Source organism: Ambystoma mexicanum, chromosome 6p (genome assembly GCF_040938575.1).
Source record: "Ambystoma mexicanum isolate Mex_15411 chromosome 6p, UKY_AmexF1_1, whole genome shotgun sequence".
Taxonomy (NCBI): Eukaryota; Metazoa; Chordata; class Amphibia; order Caudata; family Ambystomatidae; genus Ambystoma; species Ambystoma mexicanum.
Window position 1 is genome coordinate 1542808602 of NC_090935.1, and position 25809 is coordinate 1542834410.

The following is a 25809-nucleotide window of genomic DNA, read 5'->3' on the forward strand; positions in this document are numbered from 1 at the left end:
CAGCCTACTTGCACCATAGCAGAAGAGGACCAGCAATATGCAAGCCAGTTTGGTATGCCAACCAGGAGCTGTCCTGCCCTAACTGCTCTGCCATATTCCCAGTGCACGAAACACCAGATATGTTTTGGTCTTGTAGGCCTCTTCACTGAAGTGCAACTTAGTTTCCAATTGAACAGCAAGCAATGCATCAATGTCCGGGCATTCCTTCTATCAAATAGGGAGGCAAACCATAACCAAAACATTTGATGGATGCAAGGGTTTGAATGAATGTTAACCACTGACAAAGCTCTGAGCAACATTCCAGACTTCCTTTATTTAGCCTGTCTGTGCCATTGAAAAAAAAGGGCCAGCCACATGAACCTTAGAAAAGCTAAGTAGAGGTTTGCAAGAGATGACATATGGGGTTGTTTTTCTTAGCAACAACACTGAATCAGAACATGTTCATATTTGCAATCCCAATCACAGGGTATGAAAAAGAACCTACACACAAGGGTAGCCTAGTGCCCTTTATCCCATAAAAAAACCTCATGTGTGATGAATCTGGTATAGTAGCACAAGTCTAAGGGTTGCCCCACATGGTTTATCTAATCCTTATCGAATCCAAGGGCAACAGCTGGGACAATGTGGATCTGTATACCAATTATCTTTAAATATCATTTAGAGGTATGGCTTTACCCTAGTTCAACAAACATACCATCCAAATAACTTCCTTAAAACATGTGGCATAGCTCTGAAAGATCATACACAGCATTCACCAAAGCACACCTGCCCTAGCTAAGGTTGATGGCTTTCTCCTGGAGCAGCACATTAACTCCTTGCTTGATAAGGATTGCTTGTTCTATGGAATTCTAAAGAATATTGAGGGTGACTTAGAGTGGGCCCAAATGGGGAGGAACCCAGGGCTGTCATGTCACTGTACAGAGACATCTGATCATAAGAATACTACCTATCTCTATTGTATGGAATTTGTGTTCTGAATCCACAATTTCCCTGATGCTCAGGGTTATCAACATTTATGAATCTACCACGAAAGCCACCGCCTCATCCCCAAAGAGGGAAAGCAACTTCCCTCCCTGTGACTACAAAGATTAGCACACATAACAAGAATGCACAGCCTGCAATACAATAGAAGGTTTGATTTTACATCCAGAAAGAAGCTATGATTCTTTATTAGCAAATCACAAGCCAACAAAGAAACCCGAAGTTCCTTTGCCGTACACCTCTTTTTACTTTTTTTATGACTAAGGATCCAAAACTACCTAAGGGTTCTAAAGAAGATAACCACTCACTAAACAGCAAAGTAAACACACAGGGATGTCTGTATCAATAGAGAAGATATAGTGGAAACCCAGAGGCTCCATAGCTAACACTCCCCTTCTCTTGATATGACTAAAATAGCCCTCAAAAGCAAATAATGTTTGATTCACTTTCAGCCATGGATCACAGACCCTTAATAATTGGCAGTGTATCCCCCTACAAACAAACTCCAATCTCTTCATCTCAGGGAGTATCTCATGATTCCCTTGTCATCATGCCAATACATTCCAGGCAGTCAGAGAACCCTTAGTCTGGTATCAGGTAATATTATCCCCATATACTACCGTATATGTCGCCGTACATAATATCGCCGGGAAAAGGTTGTGGCAATATTATATGGGTGACCATATATATGGGGATTGGGGCAGCCAAAAAAAAAAAAGGGTTTGGGGGTTGCGGGGATGTTCCATGCAATAATGTCGCCACAAAAAACGGCCATTTTTTGGCGATATTTTTGCATGGCGATATTTTTGTGGGGACATTATTACATGGAACCCTCGAATAGCTGAAACCAATATCAGACTGACATCTGGAGTCCCATTCTGACAGTGCCTCCTCGAGTCGATCTCTACTGGATAATAATGTTACATTGCAATATTTTAATATCATCTCATGGAACATTGCTGGTACCCAAAATAAAAATGAATCCACATTCCCCTGGATACCACATGCCTCGACACGATGCATGCATATATCGATGAGTTGCTTGTTGGATGGGTGGGAAGGAGAAAAATCAGATAATATTATTGTGGGATGGGGGGTGACTTAAATGCACAGTGCTTTGATTAAGAAAACTCTGTACCATACCATGATGTTTTGGAAAAATGTTGCATGCAACTGAAACGTACAAACAGAAAAGGGGACCAATGGCTGGAATTCTTAAGAGAAATAGAGTTCACCTTATTGAATGGGAGAACCATGGCAGATTGCCCTGGACAATTTAGTTGGGGTATGGGAAACATACAAGCGACACTTGATTACTATTTTGGAAATAACATATGTTTAGAGAAACTTATTGAACTAAAGATAATTCCAAATAATTTTGGTAATCACACACTGCTTGCTTTGATTTTGGCTGGACCTGCCCACCCTGAACATCCTCATGGCACGAGTGGAGTTAACATAAATTTGTCTGGAAATTGTATTCGTTGGACAGCGGGAAAAATTGGGGATATAAACTCACAACTCTCATTGGTCCTCTCTCTTGATAAGTGCCTCTTAAATCAACTTGATGTAAATGAATTTGAAGCACTGCTAAAAGATCTTACTGCAGGCCTGGGTTCAGTCAAATCACAATATGTGACTTCTGAGAAACGTGAATAGATTTGATATTGCAATAAGAGATGCTAAGAGAGAGATTAGGAGACTAAGAACACTAAATAGAGTGGAGGTCCTGGGAAAGGAGCTGTCATGTCAGATTAGAACAATTAAGGTGAAATATAGGGGATGGCTGAAATGGTGGAGCTACTTGGTCAAGAATGGCCAATGGCAAAACATGATCTGTGCACTTGGCAGTAAGGATATGCAGTGTATCTGGCAGATCTTGGCTTCAGCCAAGGATGAGATATATAAGAAAATTATTAATCCTATTAAAAAGGAAGTTTGAGATAGACAAATTCCTTTGATAAAGCCACCTGAAGTGGAATCCTGCCCTGGGGGATGGCGTCTGATAATGTCTGTGAAGGACATAGAGCTAATTTAAGAACTCAAGGGTGCCTGGCACTAACGGGCTAGCTAGTGTGGTATTAAAATACAACCCTACAGTGTGGGCCCAGTTCCTCAAGATGTTATTTGATAAATGTCTGTCAATCAAGGGTGATTCCTTACTTGTGGAAACAGTCTATCCTGATTCCGATCAACAAAAAAGGGGATAGACTGCTGCCTGAAAATTATAGATTACTTTCTCTCTTAGATATGACTGTGAACATTTTTCACAGTCATTTGGGGGACCTCCCCAGTGCTTACCAGTAGAGATAGGATGTCACCCCAAAATGGGAGGGGTGGCTGTCCCGTGTATGATTTACGCATATGACCTGGTTATGCCTGTTAAGGCTATGTTAGAGAGACTCATTTTTATGCCGAAAAAAATGACCTTTCGATAAACATGGACAAAACTAAGATAATGGTGGTGTCTACTTGAAAGGGCTGCAGACCCACTTTGATAACCAGCCAAGGAGTGTTGGAGTACGTGGCAAAATACACATATGTAGGCATATACCATACTGCAGAAAAAAAGCGGGGCCTTGAAAAGCTACCACACAAGGCATGGGGGTGGAGTCATAAAACCAGCCCTAAAATTGTATTAAGGCCAGGTAAGGGCATTAGTAATGTTTGGAGCTGAAGTTTGGGGTCACATATATGCTGTGTCCTTGACCGTTACGGAAAATACATTTCTGAAACGCACCTTGTTGTTGCCTCAAAGTATGCCCAGCACGACAACTTGCATGAAATGCAACTTTCCTCCACTCGGAGAAGTTGAGATCAGACCGGTGTAATGCTTATGTGCGCATACAGAAGGTTGCAAAACTCCCCCACCACACAGACATTCGTTGGGATGTTTTAAATATGCCGGGAGGGAAATCTGGGTCTGGTACCGCCAAGTTTCATCCATGCTATCTGCCTTAAAACTCAGTCCACGTACTGGACAAAGATGTTCACATAACCGAGACATCAAACAGAAATTAGATGTCATGTTTCAAGAAGAAAATGGGGGAATCTCTCCCCCTCAAAAAATGTCTTAGTTCTATTGTACCCAAAGCTGCTTGTTTTCTGGAGAACTACCTGAACGAGATTTTACCAGTTTTAACAAAGCATTAATATACTAAATTTGCCCCACTGTAATAGTGACCCACTTCATTTTTGATTGTCCAAAATACAAATAATTATGAAAAGGTTGGACCCCCCCAATATTACTGAAATATCAGGCATGCTCTTCTAGTGACGTCCTTGTAATGTGCAAAATGGCATGCCAAAGTGATGTGTTTTTTGTAGTCTCTAGTTATTTGGCTAAAGCGTGGTGGGTGGGATTAAAACCAGTGAACCTGCTTAGTCATAACTGTTTTTCAATTTGTATTTTATGGTGGTTTTAATCAGTGTATGTGATTTTAAAAATGTTAAAATAACTTTTTTAGCATTGTCTTTTAGCATTGTCTCTCATTTCTATCTTATGCCTGTTTGTATTGCCTTTTCATTTGTTCTCTTCTGTATGTCATTGTATTTGCACTTTTATGGGTCCGAAATAAAGTATTGAATTGAGTAGCAATTGTTATTAGTAATACTGCAAACATTGTCATGCTGCAAACATACATTGTTTTGCACTAGTGCAACTTTCTCCCTAGTTTTAATACTTTGCAGAATTGCGCTTACACTGGTGCAAAGTTTCTATAATACAGGCTATGGTGTCTCTCTGCTTAATTCCTAATCAGAGTAAATACATACCATAGGGGAACAAAACCAACTCACAATCTCTCTTAGGTTTTTGCGAATGGGCTCAGGGATCAGACAGAAAATGAGAACTACGGCTAATTTGAAAAATGTGGATGTACTGAAAAATAATGAATCTTGTATTAAGTTAAATTTGCTTTTCTTTTATAGCGCAATATTTTGCAAGCATTATGGTAATAGTTGGCCTATCGGTGGTGGTTACAGTCCTCGTCCTCCAGTTTCATCATCATGATCCTCAAGCAGGAAAAATGCCCAAATGGGTGAGTAATCAAAGCATTTACCACTTTGAGGTCTTTCAAATCTCTCATGAAATGTTTTTTGTTATTCACGATTCATTCGTGTTTCTGTTGCAGAACATAAAAACACTTTGTAACATTTTGATGTTGCTGTTTATATTTTCATCAAATGTGATGCCAAAAGGTGCTGATTGTGCTCAAATATGATGACTCTTTCTACACTGCGAGTAAAGGAGTTCCCTTTAAACCAAAGCAGTTGATGACGTCTCTCTCTCTTTGCATCGCCTCACTATACTAATAATAAGAATAATCTTTATTGTGGTTAGTTCAAATTGAACTTTACGCAAATACTTTTGTCAATCAAACAATTAAAAAAATTCAAAACAATTAATCTTCAATAGACGAAGAATCAATCAATCAATCGGTTCATTTATACAATTTAAATACATAAAATAAACGCAAAAAAACTCATTCCTGTTTAACCACTCACTTCAACTCTCAATTTCATCACAATGTTCAGGATTTATGTTATTAAAGGTTGTCAAAAAATTATATAAAAGGTTATATAAAAACATTACAGTTCATTTAAGACAGATCGTTTAAAATGTTCAGGATTAATGTTATTAAAGGTTGTCAAAAAATTATATAAAAGGTTATATAAAAACATTACAGTTCATTTAAGACAGATCGTTTAAAATGTAAAATTTTCGATTATAGCAAGGCAGACCGTTCATACATGGTTTGAATTTGAACTCTTGAATAGGCCGAAAATGTTGTCCCTTACCAGTACTTTAGCCTGATGTGCCTGCTTTGACAGGCAGCAAGTTCTTCACCTCAAGCCAGACACAATATAGGGGGATTTGCGATGAAATAGAGTCCATATTCAAACAATAGTCCCATAAGGACTCAGATATGATAGCCTCATACCTGTGGACCAAACACCTGACGTTGCACATGTATATATGCCCCAATCTCACACACTGAGAGAGCACATGCCAAGCTGATTCTATCTTTTCTGGCAATTTGCAATATGGCAAAAGCGGTCCTGAACTGCTATGCCCATCTGAGGTCCGCGTACGGGTAATATTGGTAGTTGGTTGCACCAAAGCTGTAATATGAATCGCCGTATTGCGGGGTCTGGGCACAGTAGCAGATAGGGCTGAGTCCTCCTATAACGATGGACCACATGGGACACAGCCTCATATCCCCTTTAACCTGTAGAGGTGGGAGTAGTTGTTGCACCAATCCCATTTATAAAGTTGCCTCTCAAAAGCCTATTTCAGGTTTATGTCGGTTGTGCCTTTACTGAAATCTGGGGATCAATTGATTTCAGAGAAGGTTGCTTCGTTCAAAGCCTAGTATTTGCTACCCCTAAATACAGCTTCCCCATCAAAATGTTCACCCATGTTGGACCGAAGCATACAGGCTGTGCGAGATCTAACTTTTAAGTACAAGCAGCCGCTGGCTCGAAGCGTTGTTCCCCTCAGTGAAGTCAGCCCACGTTCCACGTGTAAATATTCAAATGGACACGAGGGGCTAATTCCCAAGACTGTACGCCAGTAGAAACCCTCTAGTTCATTTAACTAAGAGTAGACCTGCATGGCGAGGGCCTCTAGGCCATAGAGTACTGCCGGTACAAAGCACTGTCTGTATAGTGTAGTGATGCCCGCTATTGAATAACCAGCATGATTTTTAGCAAACTTTCATGCCTGAAAAGTTAATTCTCTTGCTCTTCTGCTTTTATTGCTGATATGTGGCTGTAATCAGGGACTGCGTTTATCTCTATTCCCTGATTGCTAAGACTGGGCATAACTGATAGTAACAAGCAGTATCTCCATCCTTATCCTGTTTACCTTCTTTCTTGATACTACCATAATGCTAGTCTTCTCCAGATTTATAGCCAACTCATACTGTTTAGCATATACTGCAAGTTCGTTCAGCATGTTCCTCATGCCTGTGAGTGTGCGGTCAAACTAAACCAGGTCACCAGCATACAGCATTCTTACCATAGGTTGCGTGCCTATATTTGGGGGAAAATTTGCGTTACTGAGCAGGCATGGGAGAAGGTTTTCAAGGTACAAGTCAAACATCAGGGGGTTGAATACACATCCTTGTTTGACTCCCCTATTTATACAAATACCTGTCGTGACTGTACCTTCATTGTCTAGCCTCCACCTTGCCCCCTTGTCACTGTGAAATGTCAAGATGTGCACAAGCCAAACATGGCAACCCTGTTTCCTAACTTTAGACCAAAGTATATCCCTATTCACTTGGTAAAATGCACTTCTAAAGTCCACAAATGCAACGTAGAGTGTGGTGTCGGTCTTGCTGCGAGTGTTATGTGTCTGGAATGGTCCCAAACCTGGCCGAAAGCCAGTCTGATATGGATGGAGAATGTTGTTAGCGTCTACCCATGGTGGAGGTCTTTCCGTATTAGTGAGCAAAGAGTTTACCAGCAATCTGTAGTTGTTGACATTTGTCCATTCTCCTTTCTTATAAACAGGTATAAGGACAGACTGCTGCCATGAGGGTGGCACTCTTCTTTCACTGAACACTTCAGAAAACAGAATGAGTAAGAATGAGTAAGACCCGTGCCCAGGTTTCAGGGTCACTTTTGAGCACTACATTTGGCAGGCCATTAGAGCCTGGTGCGTTTGATGTCTTAATATTTTTTATAGCACTCACTAGTATCTTCCAGCTCATAGTCAGTGGCCAGTTCACTTCTGTGCTTGCAATCCCTTTTGGGGCTGCAGAGTCAGGTGTATGATCTTATTTCAATTTACACATTGGGCTATGACTAATATTTCACATGTTTCTCTTGTGTCGCTTGTCTTTAAGACTTAGACGAATCGATGCCACTCTGACTTTTGTACCAGGAGCTGGTGATGTTTTAACCAAGATTGGTATTTTCTTTGTATGGATGTAATTTCGCCATTAAAACCACAAGAAAGGGTCATGGGGCCTGCCTTGCCTTGAGCTTGCGATCACGGATCTCTATATCAAATACTTTACTTGGTCTAGGTTTTCTGGCTAAAGAAGGGTTTCTGGGACATGCCCCAATGGTTTGTGCCAACTGATAGAGCCAGTCTTCTATGTCACTGGCATTTTTACCCTTGAGGCTTCTCCAGTCAAATTGACCCTGTTTTAAAACTGTGATGCATAATTTCGATATTTTGATCTGGTTCCAGCTAACACGGTTTCCTGCGTAACATTAGTTCACTACATATAAGGGCACTGTTATCACTAGTGTTCATATCAAGAGCCAGAATGAGCATTGCGTGATCACTAAATCTGTTAACTGCTTAAGTGAGATCACCATCTCCAGAAGACAGTTGATACTAAGGTGGCTTTTTTTCGCACCTATCGGCCCCACTATACAGCATGTGTTTTTACAGACACACATCGGGTTGGCGAATTGTTAGTGTAAATGTCAATGTATATCTTGGCCAAACAACGTGAATTTGAATGGGTACACAGGGATTTCACCACACACATCTTTCAGTTCAAAATATTATTTGACAAGAAATTCACCTAATACATCATTAAAAAAAAGGTAAAGATAGTAAATTGGCAAAAAGTAGATAATGTTTTATATGGGTGTGGTGTGGTTGGAGGGATAATGGAGGGCTTCAGGGAGTTTTTTTTCTCCATATGTTTCAGTTCCTCTGAATTTAAATAAAACTATGAAAATGTAAAAAAGAAAGATTCAGGGATGAAAAATCAGGGGTAAATAGACATAGGTACTCATTTTTGAGTTTCCTGTAATTTGCCAGTGGGGACCCATTATGTGTGCACCTTCAAGTACAAGGATCCCTGCCACCAATCCTTTGTCATTAGCATGGTGGAGTTCAAAGGGGGAGGGCAAAAGGCAATGTACTATCATGTATGCTGCCTTTTGCCCTCCCTTTTTACATTCTGCCGTGCAAATTGAGTTAACGCTGCCTGTCATGCAGACATGTCAGGCAGCGTTTACAATGGATTCCTATGGAGTCTGCCTAAAATCCATTCCAGTGCAAATGTATTTGTACGAGGGAGAAGAAGGGAGCTCCGGAAACATAAACTACATTCTGCCCCTCCTCTCTGCCATACAAATCAATGAAAATTGGGTATACCAGAAAGAAACGTTTTTTACACATTTTCCATAGAACCTATGAGTGAAATTAGCATTGGGGTGATAATGAATTGAAATACTCTACCTGGTCAGATAACCTCCTTCCTCTCTGAGTGACTGGACCTCTCCTTCTCCCTCCTGCCTTGACCACTAAACTCCTCCTTCTTGGAGACTTTAACACCCACCTGGATGAATCCTGTCCCTCCTCTGGACTCTTTCGCAACCTCTGCAACTCTCTCTCTCTATTCTATTCTCCCCTCTGGCCCGACTCACTCTGCAGGGCACACTCTGGATGTTCTGATCTCCTCAAACCTCCCCCTCTCTATCCCCCCTCATCACTCCCCTCTCCTGGCCTCATCCCTCAGGCCAAGCAAACTCCACCACTGGCACCTACCATCTCGGTCATCTGACCCATGAAGCATGTGTCAGTTGAGGCTTTTGCCGCCACTTTCTCAACCCCTCCTCCTCTGGCTGACTCACATCCTGACACAGCCCTTTCCATGCTCCACTCTTCTGTCGCTAATACACCTGATGTTCTTGCCCCTGTCATGAGGATCCGCTTGAAGCCCAAAGCCAGGTGCAACTTCTGGTATGACTCTGACCTCGTTACCCGTAAACGCAAGTGCAGGGTGGTTGAGAGGAAATGGCTAGCTTCCTGCACATCCTCTGACAGACTGGCCTGCCGCCTACTCCAAAGGTAACTAAGAAGAGAGCACACATCAAATCATGCATCTCTGCGACATCTAACAAATCAGCCAAACTCTTTAAAATCTGCAACGCGCTGGCCAATCCTGCTGCAGTCTCTACCTGTCCTGTGCCTCCCAGGCCATCTGCACGGCCGTGGATTCTCATTTCATGTCTATAACCCAGGACATCCTGTCCATCCTCTCGTCCTCTCCTCCTCTACTCTCTCCTCTACCTCCGCCTCCCCCTGTGGCCACCTCTCCTCCCTCTTTCTCTTCCTTTCCTGTTCTCCCTTGACAAGGTTTCTAGACAAGTCCGATCTATGAAAGTCTCGTGAAAACTGGTTCCTCACTGTTCTTCCAAAATCTTCAAGGACCACATTGACACCCTCGCTCCTGCCCTGGCTGACTCCGGCAACCACTCCTTTGCCACTGGAGCCCTCCCAGCCTTGGAGTAGGAGATCCTCGTCCAGGACCAGCCCCTGCAGGAGCAGTGGGCACCCGTCACCAAGCCCAGCTGACTAGAGCCGATTTTTCTGCAAATGCTATGCTCGCAGCACGCTCTTGTGCAAAATCGCCCCCACGAGCACCGGATCTTCTACAACTGAAGCAGCGCCGAGGTATGGATGAAGAATAGGTTGCCTTGCCTAAAAATATAGCTGCTTGTGCTATTTTGTGCACTTGTTGCATTCGTTTCTCCATTGAGGTACATGAGGTACCAGTATGTTCCAAGATGGCCAACCGCCCTTTGTTGTCTGCCATTAGAGCCTAACTAGGCCCCTTACAGCCACTGCAACCACCTGATTGGCTGCCTCTGCCTTTTACATCCTGATTGGGCGCCGGCAGGCGAAGACGCCCCACCTCACTCAAGAATCAAGTCTGGCACCTGTTTGTTGCCTGTTTAGTGCCGTGTTTGCCGTCTGCAAGACCCCCTGGCTGTTACACCCTACCTCCACACAAGGTAAAATCCACAACCTATTGTGTCCAAAACGGTTTAATGCACATTATGCTAGTGAGTCCGTCCGTGTGACATATGCCTCCTCTACTGCCACGATTTCGCCCTGTTAATGCACAATTCTCTACACCCTACCAGTAAAATTGTACTCAATCTGTCTGAGAACCTGCTCTACCTTGAACTCCACTAGAAATACTGCATTTATATTGTGTTGATTGCACCCTTATTTGCAAAGCTGCATTTAGACTGGCTCCCACTGCAAAATGTAATCTAGGTGATCCATTGTCCCTGTATTTGAATTGCTGCATTCAGGCTCCCACTGCAAAATTGAATCTAGGTGATCCATTGTCTGTGTATTTGAATTGCTGCATTCAGGCTCGCACTGCAAAATTGAATCTAGGTGATCCATTGTCCGTGGATTTGAATTGCTGCATTCAGGCTCCCACTGCAAAATTGAATCTCGGTGATCCATTGTCCATGTATTTGAATTGCTGCATTCAGGCTCCCACTGCAAAATTGAATATAGGTGATCCATTGTCCGTGGATTTGAATTACTGTAGCAGTATCTGTATTTGCATTTTTGAATTCTTTACTTAGTCAATGTTGCGCCATTTACAAATACTTCATCTAGACTACTCCCGTATTTGCATTTTGAATTTTGCACTCAGCCACACAGCTTAGACGAGACCTAGTGAGCACACCAATACAGAATTTGATACAGGCTCCCCCGCCTATAGCACCCATACCAACAATGCACACACCCCTGTGCATCCTGCTCCCCACCTCACACACAACAACGATCATACACATCCTGCTCCTAGTACTATCAACGTACCAATACCACACCACACACTACAACACCATGTCACTACCTCTCAACCACGGTAACAAACCCTGGCCAACTGACTGCTACCTGCATGGCCAGACACATAACACTCTACCTTGCAATACCCTCGAGAGGAACGGCATACTCCGCTCAAGACTTGCAAAACTATATGAACCACTAGCTAGAACCCTGGCATCCTCTAACAAATGTACAACTAAACACTGGCCCACTCCGACCACCACCAACAGCCCCCCCTCCAAGACGCAAACTAGAGCTAGCCCCACCTTACCTAAGATAAACACACCGAGCCTCAAGGGCGGCCTAATAAACTCTAGATCGCTAGTTGCACACGCTACAGAGATAGCAGACATCATCCACTCTGAACAGCTAGACCTCCTAGCAGTCACCGAATCCTGGCTACACGCCACAGCAGGACCCGCCCTCTCAATGGCCATACGAAACGGATATATCATATTGTGATCAGACAGAACCGATACTCGGGGTGGAGGCATTGCACTCATAACGAGGAACAATCTACCTTGCAGACTAGTACCATCCCCGGTCATCAACTCATGTGAGCTCATGACAGCCAAACTAAACATAAATAACACACAGACTCTCACAATATACTTGGTCTATAGACCTCCAGGCCCCATTGGGACCTTTGAAGACGACATATCAAATATCATCTCGAATAATCTAAAAAACTCCTCCCAAGTCCTATTAGTAGGCGACTTGAACTTAGGTTATAACGACCCCAAAGACACACATCATCCAATGTGGCGAGTGTCCTAGCGGAACAAGGATTTACCCAAAGAGTGCTCACCCCCTCACACAACAAAGGCAGGACTGGTTAGCAGATTACAACTGCAACGCCACGATAGCCCCCATTTCCCCCCAGATTTGGACAGATCACCACCTCGTAACCTTTACCCTAACTACTGACAAACCCACCCTGGCGCCCACACCTCTAGTGACGTCCATTCCTACCCAGAACAAAAAAAAACATCACCTGTGACAAACTGCTACCCCTCATCCTCCCTACACTCAACAATATCCCAGAAAACCTGGACCCCGAAGCTATGGTTAAGGAATTTAACCACATCATGACCACATCTCTAGACTCTATTGCACCACTCAAACTTAGACAAAGTAAACCCAAAGCCCATCTCAATTCATGGTACACCCCATACCTAAAATCACTGTGCAAACAAAAAAGGCACTGTGAGACATCCTGGCGAGCACAACCTTCTGAAGAAAACAATGCTAACCTCATCTCCATCACAGCCCTATACAAAAAAGAAATCATCCTAGCTAAACGCGAAACTTACAACGCTAGAATTGCCCAAGACAACTTTAGCACAAAAGAACTCTTTGTCATCCTCAAAGAGCTAGAAGCACCCATCTTGGTGCCAGACAACTGCATCAAAGACCAACTCTGGTGCTCCAACATACAGCAAGCTCTAGCCAACAAAGTCACAACCCTTCAAACAAAAATTGCCAAGAAAAAAGCCACACTCGCAGTCAACCTAGAGCAACCAAGAAACTCTACCAATCACCCCAGATTTAAGTTTTCCAAAGTCACCATAAAAGAAACCGAAAATACCATACTATCTCTCAAACCCACCAACTGTCAAGGTGACCTATGCCCCGCCCAACTTCTAAAGGATGCAGCCAGAGATCAGGCCCCCTTTATCACAAAACTTATCAACTCATCCTTCTCCACCAATACCATCCCATCCAACCTCAAAGAATCATGGGTGCTTCCTCTACTGAAAAAGCAGTCCCTTGACCCGCTAATACCCACCAATTACCGGCCGATTACTACAGTGCCTTTTCTCTTAAAGATCTTAGATAAAATGGCATACTCCCAGATACAAAAATACTTGGAAATCAACTCTCTACTAGGAACTAGGCAATCAGGCTTCCGGTCCCAACATGGGACAGAAACAGCCTTCTTAGACCTCAAGTCACAGAGAGATGAACTCCGGGATGAAGGGAAATCAGCCCTCCTTCTACTCCTGGACTTATCAGCTGCCTTCAACCTTGTCAACCACAGGGTCCTATGCAGCCACCTGGACATGGCAGCTCACTTCTCCAAAGAAGCCATAGCATGGATACAATCTTTCCTAACCAACTGGCCTATGAAAGTCTTCTCTCCTATGGCAGCAGCCACCCCCATCCCCATAACTTGCGGAGTGCCCCAGGGATCTTGCGTCTCACCTACCCTCTACAATATCTTTACCAAGCCCCTTTTCGATAATCTGGACCTTCTGGGTGTCACCTACACTAACTGTGCAGATGAAACACAGATTCTCCTACCGCTTACCGGTGATTACGACAAGGATTTGGCCTTGGTGAACAGGATATATCTCATCATCCAGGCATGGATGACCACCCATGGTCTATGCCTGAATGATGACAAAACAGAGATCATCATCCTGGGCACTCCCTCGACCCTCATAAAACTCAGCCCTGAATACGCAGCATTCAACATAGACAATAATATTATTACTGTCGCCAAGCAGGTTAAAACCCTGTGGGTCTATCTGGACTCGACTCTCTCCTTTAACAAGCAGGTCAATGCCTTGGCCTCGGCCACAGCATATACATGCAAGTTGATTAGAGCTGGCAAGGCCTTCCTGTCACAGGATAGTTGCATCACCCTAGCCAGAGCCCTCATCTTTTCCAGGCTGGACTACTGCAACGCTCTTTACATAGGAGCCAATAAACAAACCATCAAAAAATCCAACTCCTACAAAATAATGCACTGAAAGCAGCCCTAGGAATCCCCAAGGGAGAACATATCTCTAACACCAGAAGAGCCAACAACTGCCTCTCCACTCATGATAAAATAAAACTAAAAACTGCCTCCCTCACACTCAAATGCTTGAACAATGCAGCACCCCATTACTTATCCGACAGATTCACTTTGAAGCCTACCACAAGAATCACCAGACTCGCCAACACCAACTACCTCTGGGTCCCCAGATACAAACGTGCCAAAATCGGAGGCAGCAGCTTCCAGGTCAAGGCAGCACTCCTATGGAACTCACTACCATCCCCTCTAAGAATCGATCAAACCTATCACAAGTTCCGCCAGAGCATCACTAGTTGGCTCAAAGATGCCGACATCTAGGCATACACCTTGCTAACTTAGCCCGGCACCTCTCTATACACTGCATGTACCAACCGCACCAACTTTGCATGCCTTCAATGTATCGACCTGGACTGCTTTTTCGATATATACCTGCCTGTATATATCGTAACCTTATTGTACCCACATGTAACCAATCGGCACCTGCACACAAATGTATTTTACATGTTGTAACCAAGCTTGAATATCTTTATGCCTTGCGCCTGAATACCCTCGGGTCTGGAGCGCATTACAAATAATAAACTAAACTAAACTAAACCTTCCTCCATGAAGCACTCTCTTGTGCACCCTCTTCTCAAGTAAACCTCAACCAACTCCTCCTGCCCGGCTAACTATCGACCGATCTCCATCACTCATTTCCTGAGCAAACTTCTAGAAAAGCTGGCCATCTCCCAGTTTAATCTTCACACTGAATCTGTTTGTTGTCTCCATGACCATCAGTCTGGTTTAAGAGCAGCCAGAAGCTTGGAAACTGTTCTCCTGAACATCTGTGAAGACCTGCTCTCTAATCTTGATTCTAATCTCCCCTCTGTCCTCATCTTGCTTGATCTCTCTTCTGCCTTGGACATGGTCAACCATGCCATCCTGCTCAATCGTCTCTGTGATAACCTGGGTATCAACAATCAGGCCCTGGCCTGGCTGACCTCATTCCTCTCTGATCGACCCTCCCAGGTCCAACTTGGGTCCTTCCTTTCCTCTATTTCACTCTCTACCTGTGGTGTTCCCCAGAGGTCTAACCTCTCTCGCTGGCTGTGCAAACAATACCTAGCACCTCTCTGCTCCAACTTTCAGTGCTATGCGGATGACACTCAGCTCATTTTCACCTCATCTCCTTCTCTCATCTCTGATTATCTGTCTACTATCCAGGAGTGGTGTGCCCCCAACGATCTCTGTCTTAATGCCAATAAGACAGAGATTCTCCTTGTTGGCACACCTGCACCCTCCTTTCCTGTCACTCTCTAGCTGGCCCCCCTTGGCCCTCTTCCTGTTCCCACCTGGGAGGCTAAGATCCTCGGGGTCATCTTTGACTCCATACTCTCCTTTTCTCCTCACATCTCTAATGTCTCTGAAGAAGAGGGCTCAATGCCCTCCCTGGGCATTGACAAAAGTGGATCAGGTATGCAGAGTCTGGAGGCAAGACAAAGAGGCAGGGCAGGTGCCTGGACTGGTTTTCAAATTCACCTTTATTACATCTCAGCACATCAGGAAAACATCATCAAGGAGCTCTCAGCATCTTCTCCTTTTATACCATTTCAAAGTTGATGCAACTTTACAATTTATTGCACAATACAGTTTGATTGGTTCTTAAAACCAAAGACAAACCCTTTTTCATTTCGGGGTTGGTTGGCTTGATTGCCACTCATCAGGTCCACAAAACATGCCTGGGCATGCCTCACTTGACTGTCAAATAGCAGTGAACTTTCAATGAACTGCTATTAGAGAATTATTTCATTATTTCAGAATGAATATGTGACATTCCACCATCTTGTTTTCCGGCAGCCATTTTAGAATCTGCCTGACCATGTCTTAGTCAGAATGCCCTGTTCATTTACAAAATGGCTGACCAATCTGCTTTTAAGCAGAACTCATTTTCTGTTCATTTTTCAGCCTAGATTTTCAATATTCACAATATATGTGTAATACCTGAGATTCCCTCAACTGCATAATAATTCTGACCCTAAAAAATATATGTTGCTCTAAAATGTGCTTTTTGGGCTTAAAAGCGCAACCATTTAAACAAAATGTTTATTAGCTTTAATTGCTTTCACAATTTTGCCAAATTACAATTAACAAATAAATAATTCCTTGGAATTGTGATGTCTATTTAAAAACCCTCAATAAATCCATTTGATCCATGACGCTTAATGACTCAGTGTCAGTATAGCAATGATGTGATGATTCAATTTTCTTTTCAGATTTCAAGTGTTAAGTTCACATTTTTTTTTGGTATTCCTTAGGCCATAGGTATATAGTGTTAAACTTCTGTCTTCTTCTCGTGTATTAGTGTTGATGTTCCTGGGCTTGCCACTCCATGGAGAATGATACTACGGATAAAGGATACTGCGGCTATCACCCATGCTGTCCTTTCTCCATTTATCAATAGGGCCCCCCAGCCCTCCTCATCGATTGCTTGAAGATCAGTCATCAAAGGTCCCAAGAACTTTTTCCATTCCTTGGTCAACCAAGGACAAAAGACTAATAAATGCTTGATTTTTTCGACCTGATCCTCTACTGCACAAAATCGACAGATGTTTTACTGAGATTTTCCACGTATTGCGTTTATCTCGTTGGTAGGAAGCAGGTTTTGACGCATTCTTAAAAAGGTCTCCCTATATTGTCTATTTGGGAATTTTAACAGGTAGCCTCGAAGTTGGTTAAGCCTATTGGTGTTCATAGGCAAGTCATTAGTAAGTTTGCAGGAGGCATCCTTATCTAAAGTGCGAATCCCACCCAGGTCCATGATTTTTCTCTTTACCCTGGTTGGGTACATTATCAGGTCAATTTCAGAGCAGCCAAGTTCTTTCAGGTTTTCTTTGGCTTTAGAAGCCCATTCAGATATTAGTTCACTCGATCCATTTACTAATTCTGTGTTGAGAATCTGAAATATTTTTGGACTTGTCGGTAAGATGATTTTCCGGAGTAATGTCAAGCTGTTCCACTCTACCGTCACATACAGTGACGAGAGACTGAGTTATCTATGTATTAATGAAGTCATATAGTTGGGGAGATTGAGGGGCCGATTCATGGAACAAACGTGCGCCGAAAATCTTCGCGCAAGCATGCGCAAGCATGCACAAGCGGAAAAAAACAGGCGCACGCGCACGCGGGCGATTCAAGGAAGTCCCTGCGCGTGTTCACCGCGGGATGTGCGCCAAACCCATGCATGGCGCACAAGTCACTGCAACATCGCGAAAGGCTTGCGCGACGCGCACAGTGAAAGCGCACAACCTCAGCGCACACACCAGAAAGTGGGCGGGACATGGGGCGTAACGCGCGGAATGGGGAACAACACGTGAAAATAAGGGCGTAACTGGGGATGTACTGCAGGGAAGTAGACGGAACGCCCACACGCACTCGAACCACACGTATTCATGGAATCGAATAGGGCAAAGCCACGCACAGCCAAAGACACGCACAAGCTGAAACACGGCCGCCACACGAAGGCAGGCGGTAGAGTCCCAGCGCATCAAAAAAGTGGCGCGCGGGAAGTTAAATACGCGATTGAGCGGGGTACGTGGATTTCAGGGGTGCGCGAGAAATTCTACACGCGATTGGCCTGGGTACGTGTATTACAGGGGTGCGCGAGAAAATCTACACGCGATTGGCCTGGGTACGTGGATTTCAGGGGTGCGCGAGAAATGCTACACGCGATTGGCCTGGGTACGTGTATTACAGGGGTGCGCGAGAAAATCTACACGCGATTGGCCTGGGTACCTGGATATCAGGGGTGCGCGAGAAAATCTACACGCAATTGGCCTGGGTACGTGGATTTCAGGGGTGCGCGAGAAATGCTACACGCGATTGGCCTGGGTACGTGTATTACAGGGGTGCGCGAGAAAATCTACACGCGATTGGCCTGGGTACGTGGATTTCAGGGGTGCGCGAGAAAATCTACACGCGATTGGCCTGGGTACGTGTATTACAGGGGTGCGCGAGAAATCCTACACGTGATTGGGCCTGTGCGAGTGGGGCAGTGTATTACGTGGGTGTGCGGGAAGTTGAAGAGGTGAATTGCCAGTGTGGGTCCTCCCAGGTCTCCCCTTTACCCCCGTCCACGACCTCTGCAGGCAGCCCACACCACAGGGGACTACCCTGCACCCCTGGTCATGTCCCGCAGGCAGCCCATCCACCATGGGCATGCCCCCCAGCCAAGCCACATGTCCCCTTGCACCCCCACCCCCCAGCAGGCCCCCACTCATGTCCCCCTGCACCCCCACCCCCCAGCACTGTGGGGCACCTGCCAGCAGGCCCCCAACCATATCCCACTCATGTCCCCTTGCACCCCCACCCCCCAGCAGGCCCCCACTCATGTCCCCTTGCACCCCCACCCCCCAGCAGGCCCCCACTCATGTCCCCCTGCACCCCCACCCCCCAGCACTGTGGGGCACCTGCCAGCAGGCCCCCAACCATGTCCCACTCATGTCCCCTTGCACCCCCAGCAGGCCCCCACTCATGTCCCCTTGCACCCCCACCCCCAGCACTGTGGGGCACCTGCCAGCAGGCCCCCAACCATGTCCCCTTGCACCCCCACCCCCCAGCAGGCCCCCACTCATGTCCCCCTGCACCCCCACCCCCCAGCACTGTGGGGCACCTGCCAGCAGGCCCCCAACCATGTCCCACTCATGTCCCCTTGCACCCCCACCCCCCAGCAGGCCCCCACTCATGTCCCCTTGCACCCCCACCCCCCAGCAGGCCCCCACTCATGTCCCCCTGCACCCCCACCCCCCAGCACTGTGGGGCACCTGCCAGCAGGCCCCCAACCATGTCCCACTCATGTCCCCTTGCACCCCCACCCCCCAGCAGGCCCCCACTCATGTCCCCTTGCACCCCCACCCCCCTGCAGGCCCCCACTCATGTCCCCCTGCCCCCAGGTCCTGACGAAACGCAATCATGGCAGTAATGGGCAGCATACCCAGCACAAACACCCAGCCAAGGATTGCATCCACCCACATAGTAGATGCAATTACATGATACAACCCCAATGGCAAGTATGTAAATGAACACATGTCCGTCACACACACATACACAATGGGTGCAAGTGAATGTCAAAACCCATATCATGACATGCATGAAACCAATGAGAAAATACCACAAATGTAAGTAATAAATATATGTATTAAAGATGAAAATGAAGTAAAGAAATAAAACACACAACAATGGGGATGACAAAACAAATGGTCCATGTCCGAGAACTAATAGAAAAAATCAAAAAACAAAGGAATCCAAAAACTAATGTAGTCCAAAGCTAAATAATGGGGGAAAAAATAAGGAAAAACCATTGCCTCATGGTGAACACAAATATAAATCCAACAAATGTTTTCCAAACATCAAACTATGTACAAGAATATCCCAGGGTCCATGAGCCCAACACCATAAATGAAACCTACTACTACTAACTAATAATAAAAATATATACAGAAAAGTGGCCATTGTCCGAGCGGTCCAAAAAAAACTTTAAAAATAAAGGAAACCTAACACTAACTAACTAAAGAACTATATACAATGGCAGCGGGCAAGTCCTGCGGCTCACTCTGTGATGTTGCCGGCCAGGGCATCCTCGAACTCCATGTCGATGTCCCGGAGGCGGGACTCTGTCCTGGCCCCGAGGTCTCGCAGGGACAACCCCTTGTCCACCTCAAACTCCCTGCGAGCTTCCTCGAGGCACTCAGCCCGCCTCAACGCCCGACGCATGGAGAACTCCGCCCTGACCATGGTGAGCCGCTCCTCTTCCGCCCGCTGCCGCTCCGCACATATCCGCTGGACCAACTGCTCCCACACGGAAGACACTGCCATCCCAGGGTTCTCCTGCCCTCCGGCCGATGCCTGCCCCTCTCATCTTGATGGCCCCGAGCCATGATGCCTCCCACGTCGAGCCTGCTGCTGCCTCCGACGCCACTGCCTCTGCCAGCACGACGGCATCCAGGCTGATGGAATCCACCGATGCCGTCGTGCACGTGCCCTGCCAGATGATGCCGGCACATCCTCCATCTGCAGGGGGACAGTTGCTGGTGTGTCCACCCCTGTTGGACCTTCGACTCCCGACTGTGGCAGGGATGGGGTCCCCACCGAGCTGGCTGCGTTGGTCGGGGCAGGTCCACAGGGGGCCCTGGTGGCATCTGGGCCGGAAGACAGCATGGAGCACGACTGGCGCATAGCCTCCACAGAGGAGGAGAGGGTCGCCAGAAGGCCACACACATGTAGCAAACCCCCAACCATGGCGGCTCCCAAATGATTCACGTACGCACGGTGCTCTTCGTGATGATGTGCATGCTCCTCCCGGGAAGCATGCACCTCATCACGAATGCCAGCCGTGCGCAACGCGACACCAATCAGGACCCTCTCGACACGACCAGGGGTCCCCTCGTCCGCAGGTAGAGGAGTGTCAGATGACATGGACATCTCCCCTACCTGCGGACGGGCCTGGGATGGGGCATCCCTGCTGGTGCATGGTGGTGCAGTCACAGTGTCAGGGACAGTGACATGCACAGGCACCTCCACGGCGACCTGTGCTGCCTCCTGCCCCTGGCCCTGGACTGCACCACTTGCACCAGCGGGGATGCCCCCACCAGGCCCCATGTGTGGCTCAGTAGCGGCCTCCTCCCCCTCTGTGGAAACCACCAACCTGGATGTCTCCACGCCGTCTTCCGCCGGTGCAAGCCCCTGTGGGGGCTCACCCACCCCTTCCGCTGCAGCCGTGGTGGCATCCCCACCGCTCTGCTCCACAGCGCCTTCTCCGCCCTCTTCTTCACTTGCCACTGTGTAGAGGGAGACATAGAACACAAGCATCAGGGTACTGTACAATGGTCCCCTAGACAGGAAGCAACAGCAGATGAGTGGCACTGTCATACATCACTTCCATCATGTCCCGCCACAACACATGGGTCAGTGCAGGCAAAACACATACAGTAACAGGCATGGCGCATGCCATGGACATTGGCATACATGACCAAGGGACTCATGATTCATACAATGTTGGTTTTAAACTCACATGCATCATGGGTCTTGCCATCACATGCACACACCTCACCGTAGTTCCATCCATCTGGCCTCGTACACCACAGACGCAGTGGATACAAGGATGACTAGGCTGCATCAGTGAATCTGAACATTGTCACAGACATGTGTCATGCATCCATGGCAGTTACAAGTCACAGACACGCAGGTCAGACACACACACATGGACACCATACGTGTACATGGGACCAGCACCCATCCCTCACCCCCACCCATGTCCAGGAACAGAGACTGCTATGCTTCCATGTGTCCATTCCGCACAGAGCCCCCCATGTTGCAATAGAACACATGCACCAACCATGTGGTTCACACATCACTGTACTCACATGCCTGACCATGATGTCCCTGCACACACACATACGTACATGGCCTATGTCACACATACAGGCAGGTATCAGACAACCAGCACACTGCAACATGCCCTGTCTCACACAGTAATGCTTGGCCACTTACCGGCCAACTCCAGATGGGTCTGCCTCCGAAGGATCTGGGCGTGGAGCGCTGGGTCTACGCGTTCCAGGACCCTCATCTGGATGTCACTCAGGCGTGCCCGGCCCCCCTCCGCGAGGCGCCGGGCCTTATTGAGGGTCCTGGACCTCAAGTCCTCCCAGCGCTTCTTGATGTGCTTGATGTCGCGGGTTGCCACCCCCTCCGCGTTGATGGCAACCACTACATCGTCCCAGATCCTCTCCCGTCCTTCCTTGTTGGCGCATGGTCTTCCGAAGAGGGCATCATAATGCCCCAGGGCATGCTCCACCAGGACACCAACTTCCTTCTCACTGAAGCTGGTGGCCCTCTGCCTCTCTCCGAGGCAGGCGTGGGTGGGCAACTGGGTCCTAGGGCTGGGCTGTGGAGCGATGGTATCCCAGTCGGGAGTTTACTGTTCCAGCAGGGGTCGACACAGCAACTGGACCTCTGCAGATGGCTGATGTGCAGGCACCAAATGGCAGGGCACGGTGGCAGCAGGCAGGCAGGCAGGCAGGCAGGCAGCAGCAGATGGCATGTGGGAGGCTGCTCGGGGCACTGGGGGCAGTGATTCGGCCTTCTGGGCAGGAGCGTGGTCTTCCGTGTGTATTCGCGTGGCCAGCTTGATATGGAGTGATTTGGCACGTGAAAAATCTGCACGTCAGCGTGTAATTCGAGGAAAGGCCCGTAGCGCGTAAGCGCATCTGCACGCATACGCATTTTCATTGGACCAAAGGCCCTCAGCGCGTGAGCGCGTCTGTGACGTGTCGTGCGAGGGTGTATCCCTCATTGCACGTGATGACAGAACTCACGTGGATTTCAACCAATCGCGTGTGAAAGTTCACGGCACCCCAGAACACACGTACCCAGGCCAATCGTGTGTAGAATTTCTCGCGCACCCCTGAAATCCACGTACCCAGCCCAATCGCGTGTAGATTTTCTCGCGCACCCCTGAAATCCACGTACCCAGGCCAATCGCGTGTAGAATTTCTCGCGCACCCCTGAAATCCACGTACCCAGCCCAATCGCGTGTAGATTTTCTCGCGCACCCCTGAAATCCACGTACCCAGGCCAATCGCGTGCAGAATTTCTCGCGCACCCCTGAAATCCACGTACCCAGCCCAATCGCGTGTAGATTTTCTCGCACACCCCTGTAATACGCTTTCCCAGGCCAATCGCGTGTAGAATTTCTCGCGCACCCCTGAAATCCACGTACCCAGGCCAATCGCGTGTCTCGCGCACCCCTGTAATACACGTACCCAGGCCAATCGCCTGTAGAATTTCTCGCGCACCCCTGTAATCCACGTACCCAGGCCAATCGCGTGTAGAATTTCTCGCGCACCCCTGAAATCCACGTACCCAGGCCAATCGCGTGTAGATTTTCTCGCGCACCCCTGTAATACACGTACCCAGGCCTATCGCGTGTAGAATTTCTCGCGCACCCCTGAAATCCACGTACCCAGGCCAATCGCGTGTAGATTTTCTCGCGCACCCCTGTAATACACGTACCCAGGCCTATCGCGTGTGGGGACACCCGCACACCCCTGAAATACACGCTCCCCGCTCTGCGTTTGCTGCTGCCCTTTGCGCTGGATTGGGGATTTTGATGGCTTTTCCCTGCGCAAGGGGCGTTCTTGGGGGCGTAACTGACGCTGCTGCAGGGTCGCTGCGCCACTCTGCGCCACGGCTGGTTGTGGATGTTGGAATCCATGAATGCGCTGTGCGCATGAATGTGTTTCGGCGCACGCGGCTGGCGCAGACTACCGCACGCGCACACTGTGCGCCAGCCGCGTGCGCCACTTGTGCGCCGAATTCTATGAATTGGCCCCTGAGTGTTTTCTTCCAGAATATGCCTTCGAGTCTTGGCCACAGTTTACATGGAAGGTGTGGCATAGCCTCTGCTCCATAGGTTAAGGCTGCGACTACCATTGCTCTGTAGAAATTTATGGCTGCTAATAATGAGAAACAACCATATTTTGTATCCATTTGTCTGGCTTGGGTAGCCAGTGTTTTCACTTTCTCAAGCAACACCTCCTGCATTGGTATCTCAATGGAACTATTATTCAAGGTGACTCCCAGATATTTGAACTTTTTATCTAGTTCAATCCTGTTTGTCCCCAAGAACCATTTGAAGTGCTCTCTTCGGGTGTTTCTTTTTTCCAGACACATTATTTTAGTTTTTTTGGTTTAGCTCCAAGTGGTTTTGATCAGTGTATCTCTGGAGACCGTCCAGTTGTCGTTGCAGCCCGATTTCCGTTTGATCGATCAGGATTATATCGTCTGCATATAAGAGTCTTGTTACTTTCGTTTCACCAATACTCGGGGGCGAAAGATCTCAATTGCGGCTCAAAGATCTGAATATCTGATATATAAAAGTTATAAATCGCAGGCGCCAAGGGGCAGCCCTGCTTTACCCCTCTAGATGTTGAAATCGTTGACGATACTAAACCTGTGCAATTTAGACGCACTCTTATTGAAGTGTCAGAATGAAGGGCAATTAGAGGTTCCATTATGTTGTTTGAGCAGGTGCTGTCTACTAGCTTTTTCCATAAATGGTCTCGGTTGACCTGGTCGAAGGCTTGAACCAGGTCAGCGACTGCTATGTAGATCTTTGATTTTCCTTATTGGATTTTGCCCGTTAGGATGCTTAGCTGCATGATGTTAAGCAGACGTTCCAACATTTTTTACAAAACCAGTTTGGAAGGGGTCTGTTCAACCCTCTGTTTTTGAGCAGTTTTGGAATTGCATCAACAAGAGAGAGCCAAAGATTTTCCCAATCACATCTAGCAACGCAATTGGGCGGTAGTTTTTTGGGTCTTCTTTTCTCCCTTTTTTAAAGATGGGTACTACCGTGGCTATCTTCCATGAGGATGGAATTGTCCTGGAGTGCGATTCTTTTCTAATCACAGCATGTATGAAGGGGGCCCATTCCTCCGGGTATTACTTCAGCATTGCATTTGTTAAGCCATTGGGCCCCAGCGCCCTTGATGAATTCAACTTCATTATTTTCCTGAGGATAGTTTCTACATCGTGTTTCAATGACCATGTTTTGCTTGTTTCCAGTTTTAAAGGTGGTACAGTTGGGATTGGTCCCAGAAACAAGGTTGAAAAGTGTGTCTTCCAAGATTGGTTGTTTTGTTGTCGATCAGGGATTGATGTTGGATTTGTCTTAATCAATGACCAAAATTCTTTCAAGTTTTTCCCCCATAATACTTGAAGCATTTGCTCCGAATCGTGTTGTAGCATCGCATGTCTATGAGCAGCTACCCAGATTTTATAGGAACGGCATGCATCCATTGCTTGTATTTTTTGATGTTCCACGTTCGATTTAGCTGCTGCACGCTTAATTTGTCTCACTTCTCTTTGTCTTTCGACTAGGAGTTTATCGTATGCGTGATGACCTTGTGTTTCCACTTGGTTGCCAACCAGTTTTTTTCTCTGAAGCATTCTAACAAGGGTCTGTGTTCTACGCCTTTGTTCACCCTGTCACCTCCTTCATTACTTGCAATCAAGATGTACTTGTTGGTTAGGGCTTTGATGTCCTTGCACTTTAATCTTAATCAGTTTCCGTTGTTCCTCACTTTCACTTCTGCATTCATTAGCGGTTCAACTGGTTTTGACACAATCGTCCATGATGTAGTTTGCAGATTGTGGTCGCTGTTAGACGTCCTGATCATATCTCAGGTTTCAATTTGCTGGACTGGACTATTACTTACCAGGGATCAATGAAGGAACTAGATCCCATCAACAAGCGCCCCTGCACGAAGTAGCAGGACGGAGAGCTCAACGGAGAGCTCATCATCAATAATTAACAGGTGAGCCTTATGGGCCGATACATGCCCACAGAAATCGCACCTTGGGTTGAAGGGTTAGAGAGGTA

The 25809-nt window shown here is 46.8% G+C and overlaps 1 protein-coding gene across 2 annotated transcripts in view; it reads left to right on the top strand.

Annotated features, from left to right (window-relative positions):
- The window catches only part of LOC138510630 (neuronal acetylcholine receptor subunit alpha-7-like), a 2317401-nt gene that overhangs the window by 2256743 nt on the left and 34849 nt on the right, over window positions 1–25809 (top strand). For both annotated transcript variants that reach the window (XM_069626422.1, XM_069626423.1), the window contains exon 9: window positions 4912–5021. In XM_069626422.1, the coding sequence (XP_069482523.1) occupies window positions 4912–5021 (110 nt within the window). The remainder of the gene's footprint in view (window positions 1–4911; window positions 5022–25809) is intronic.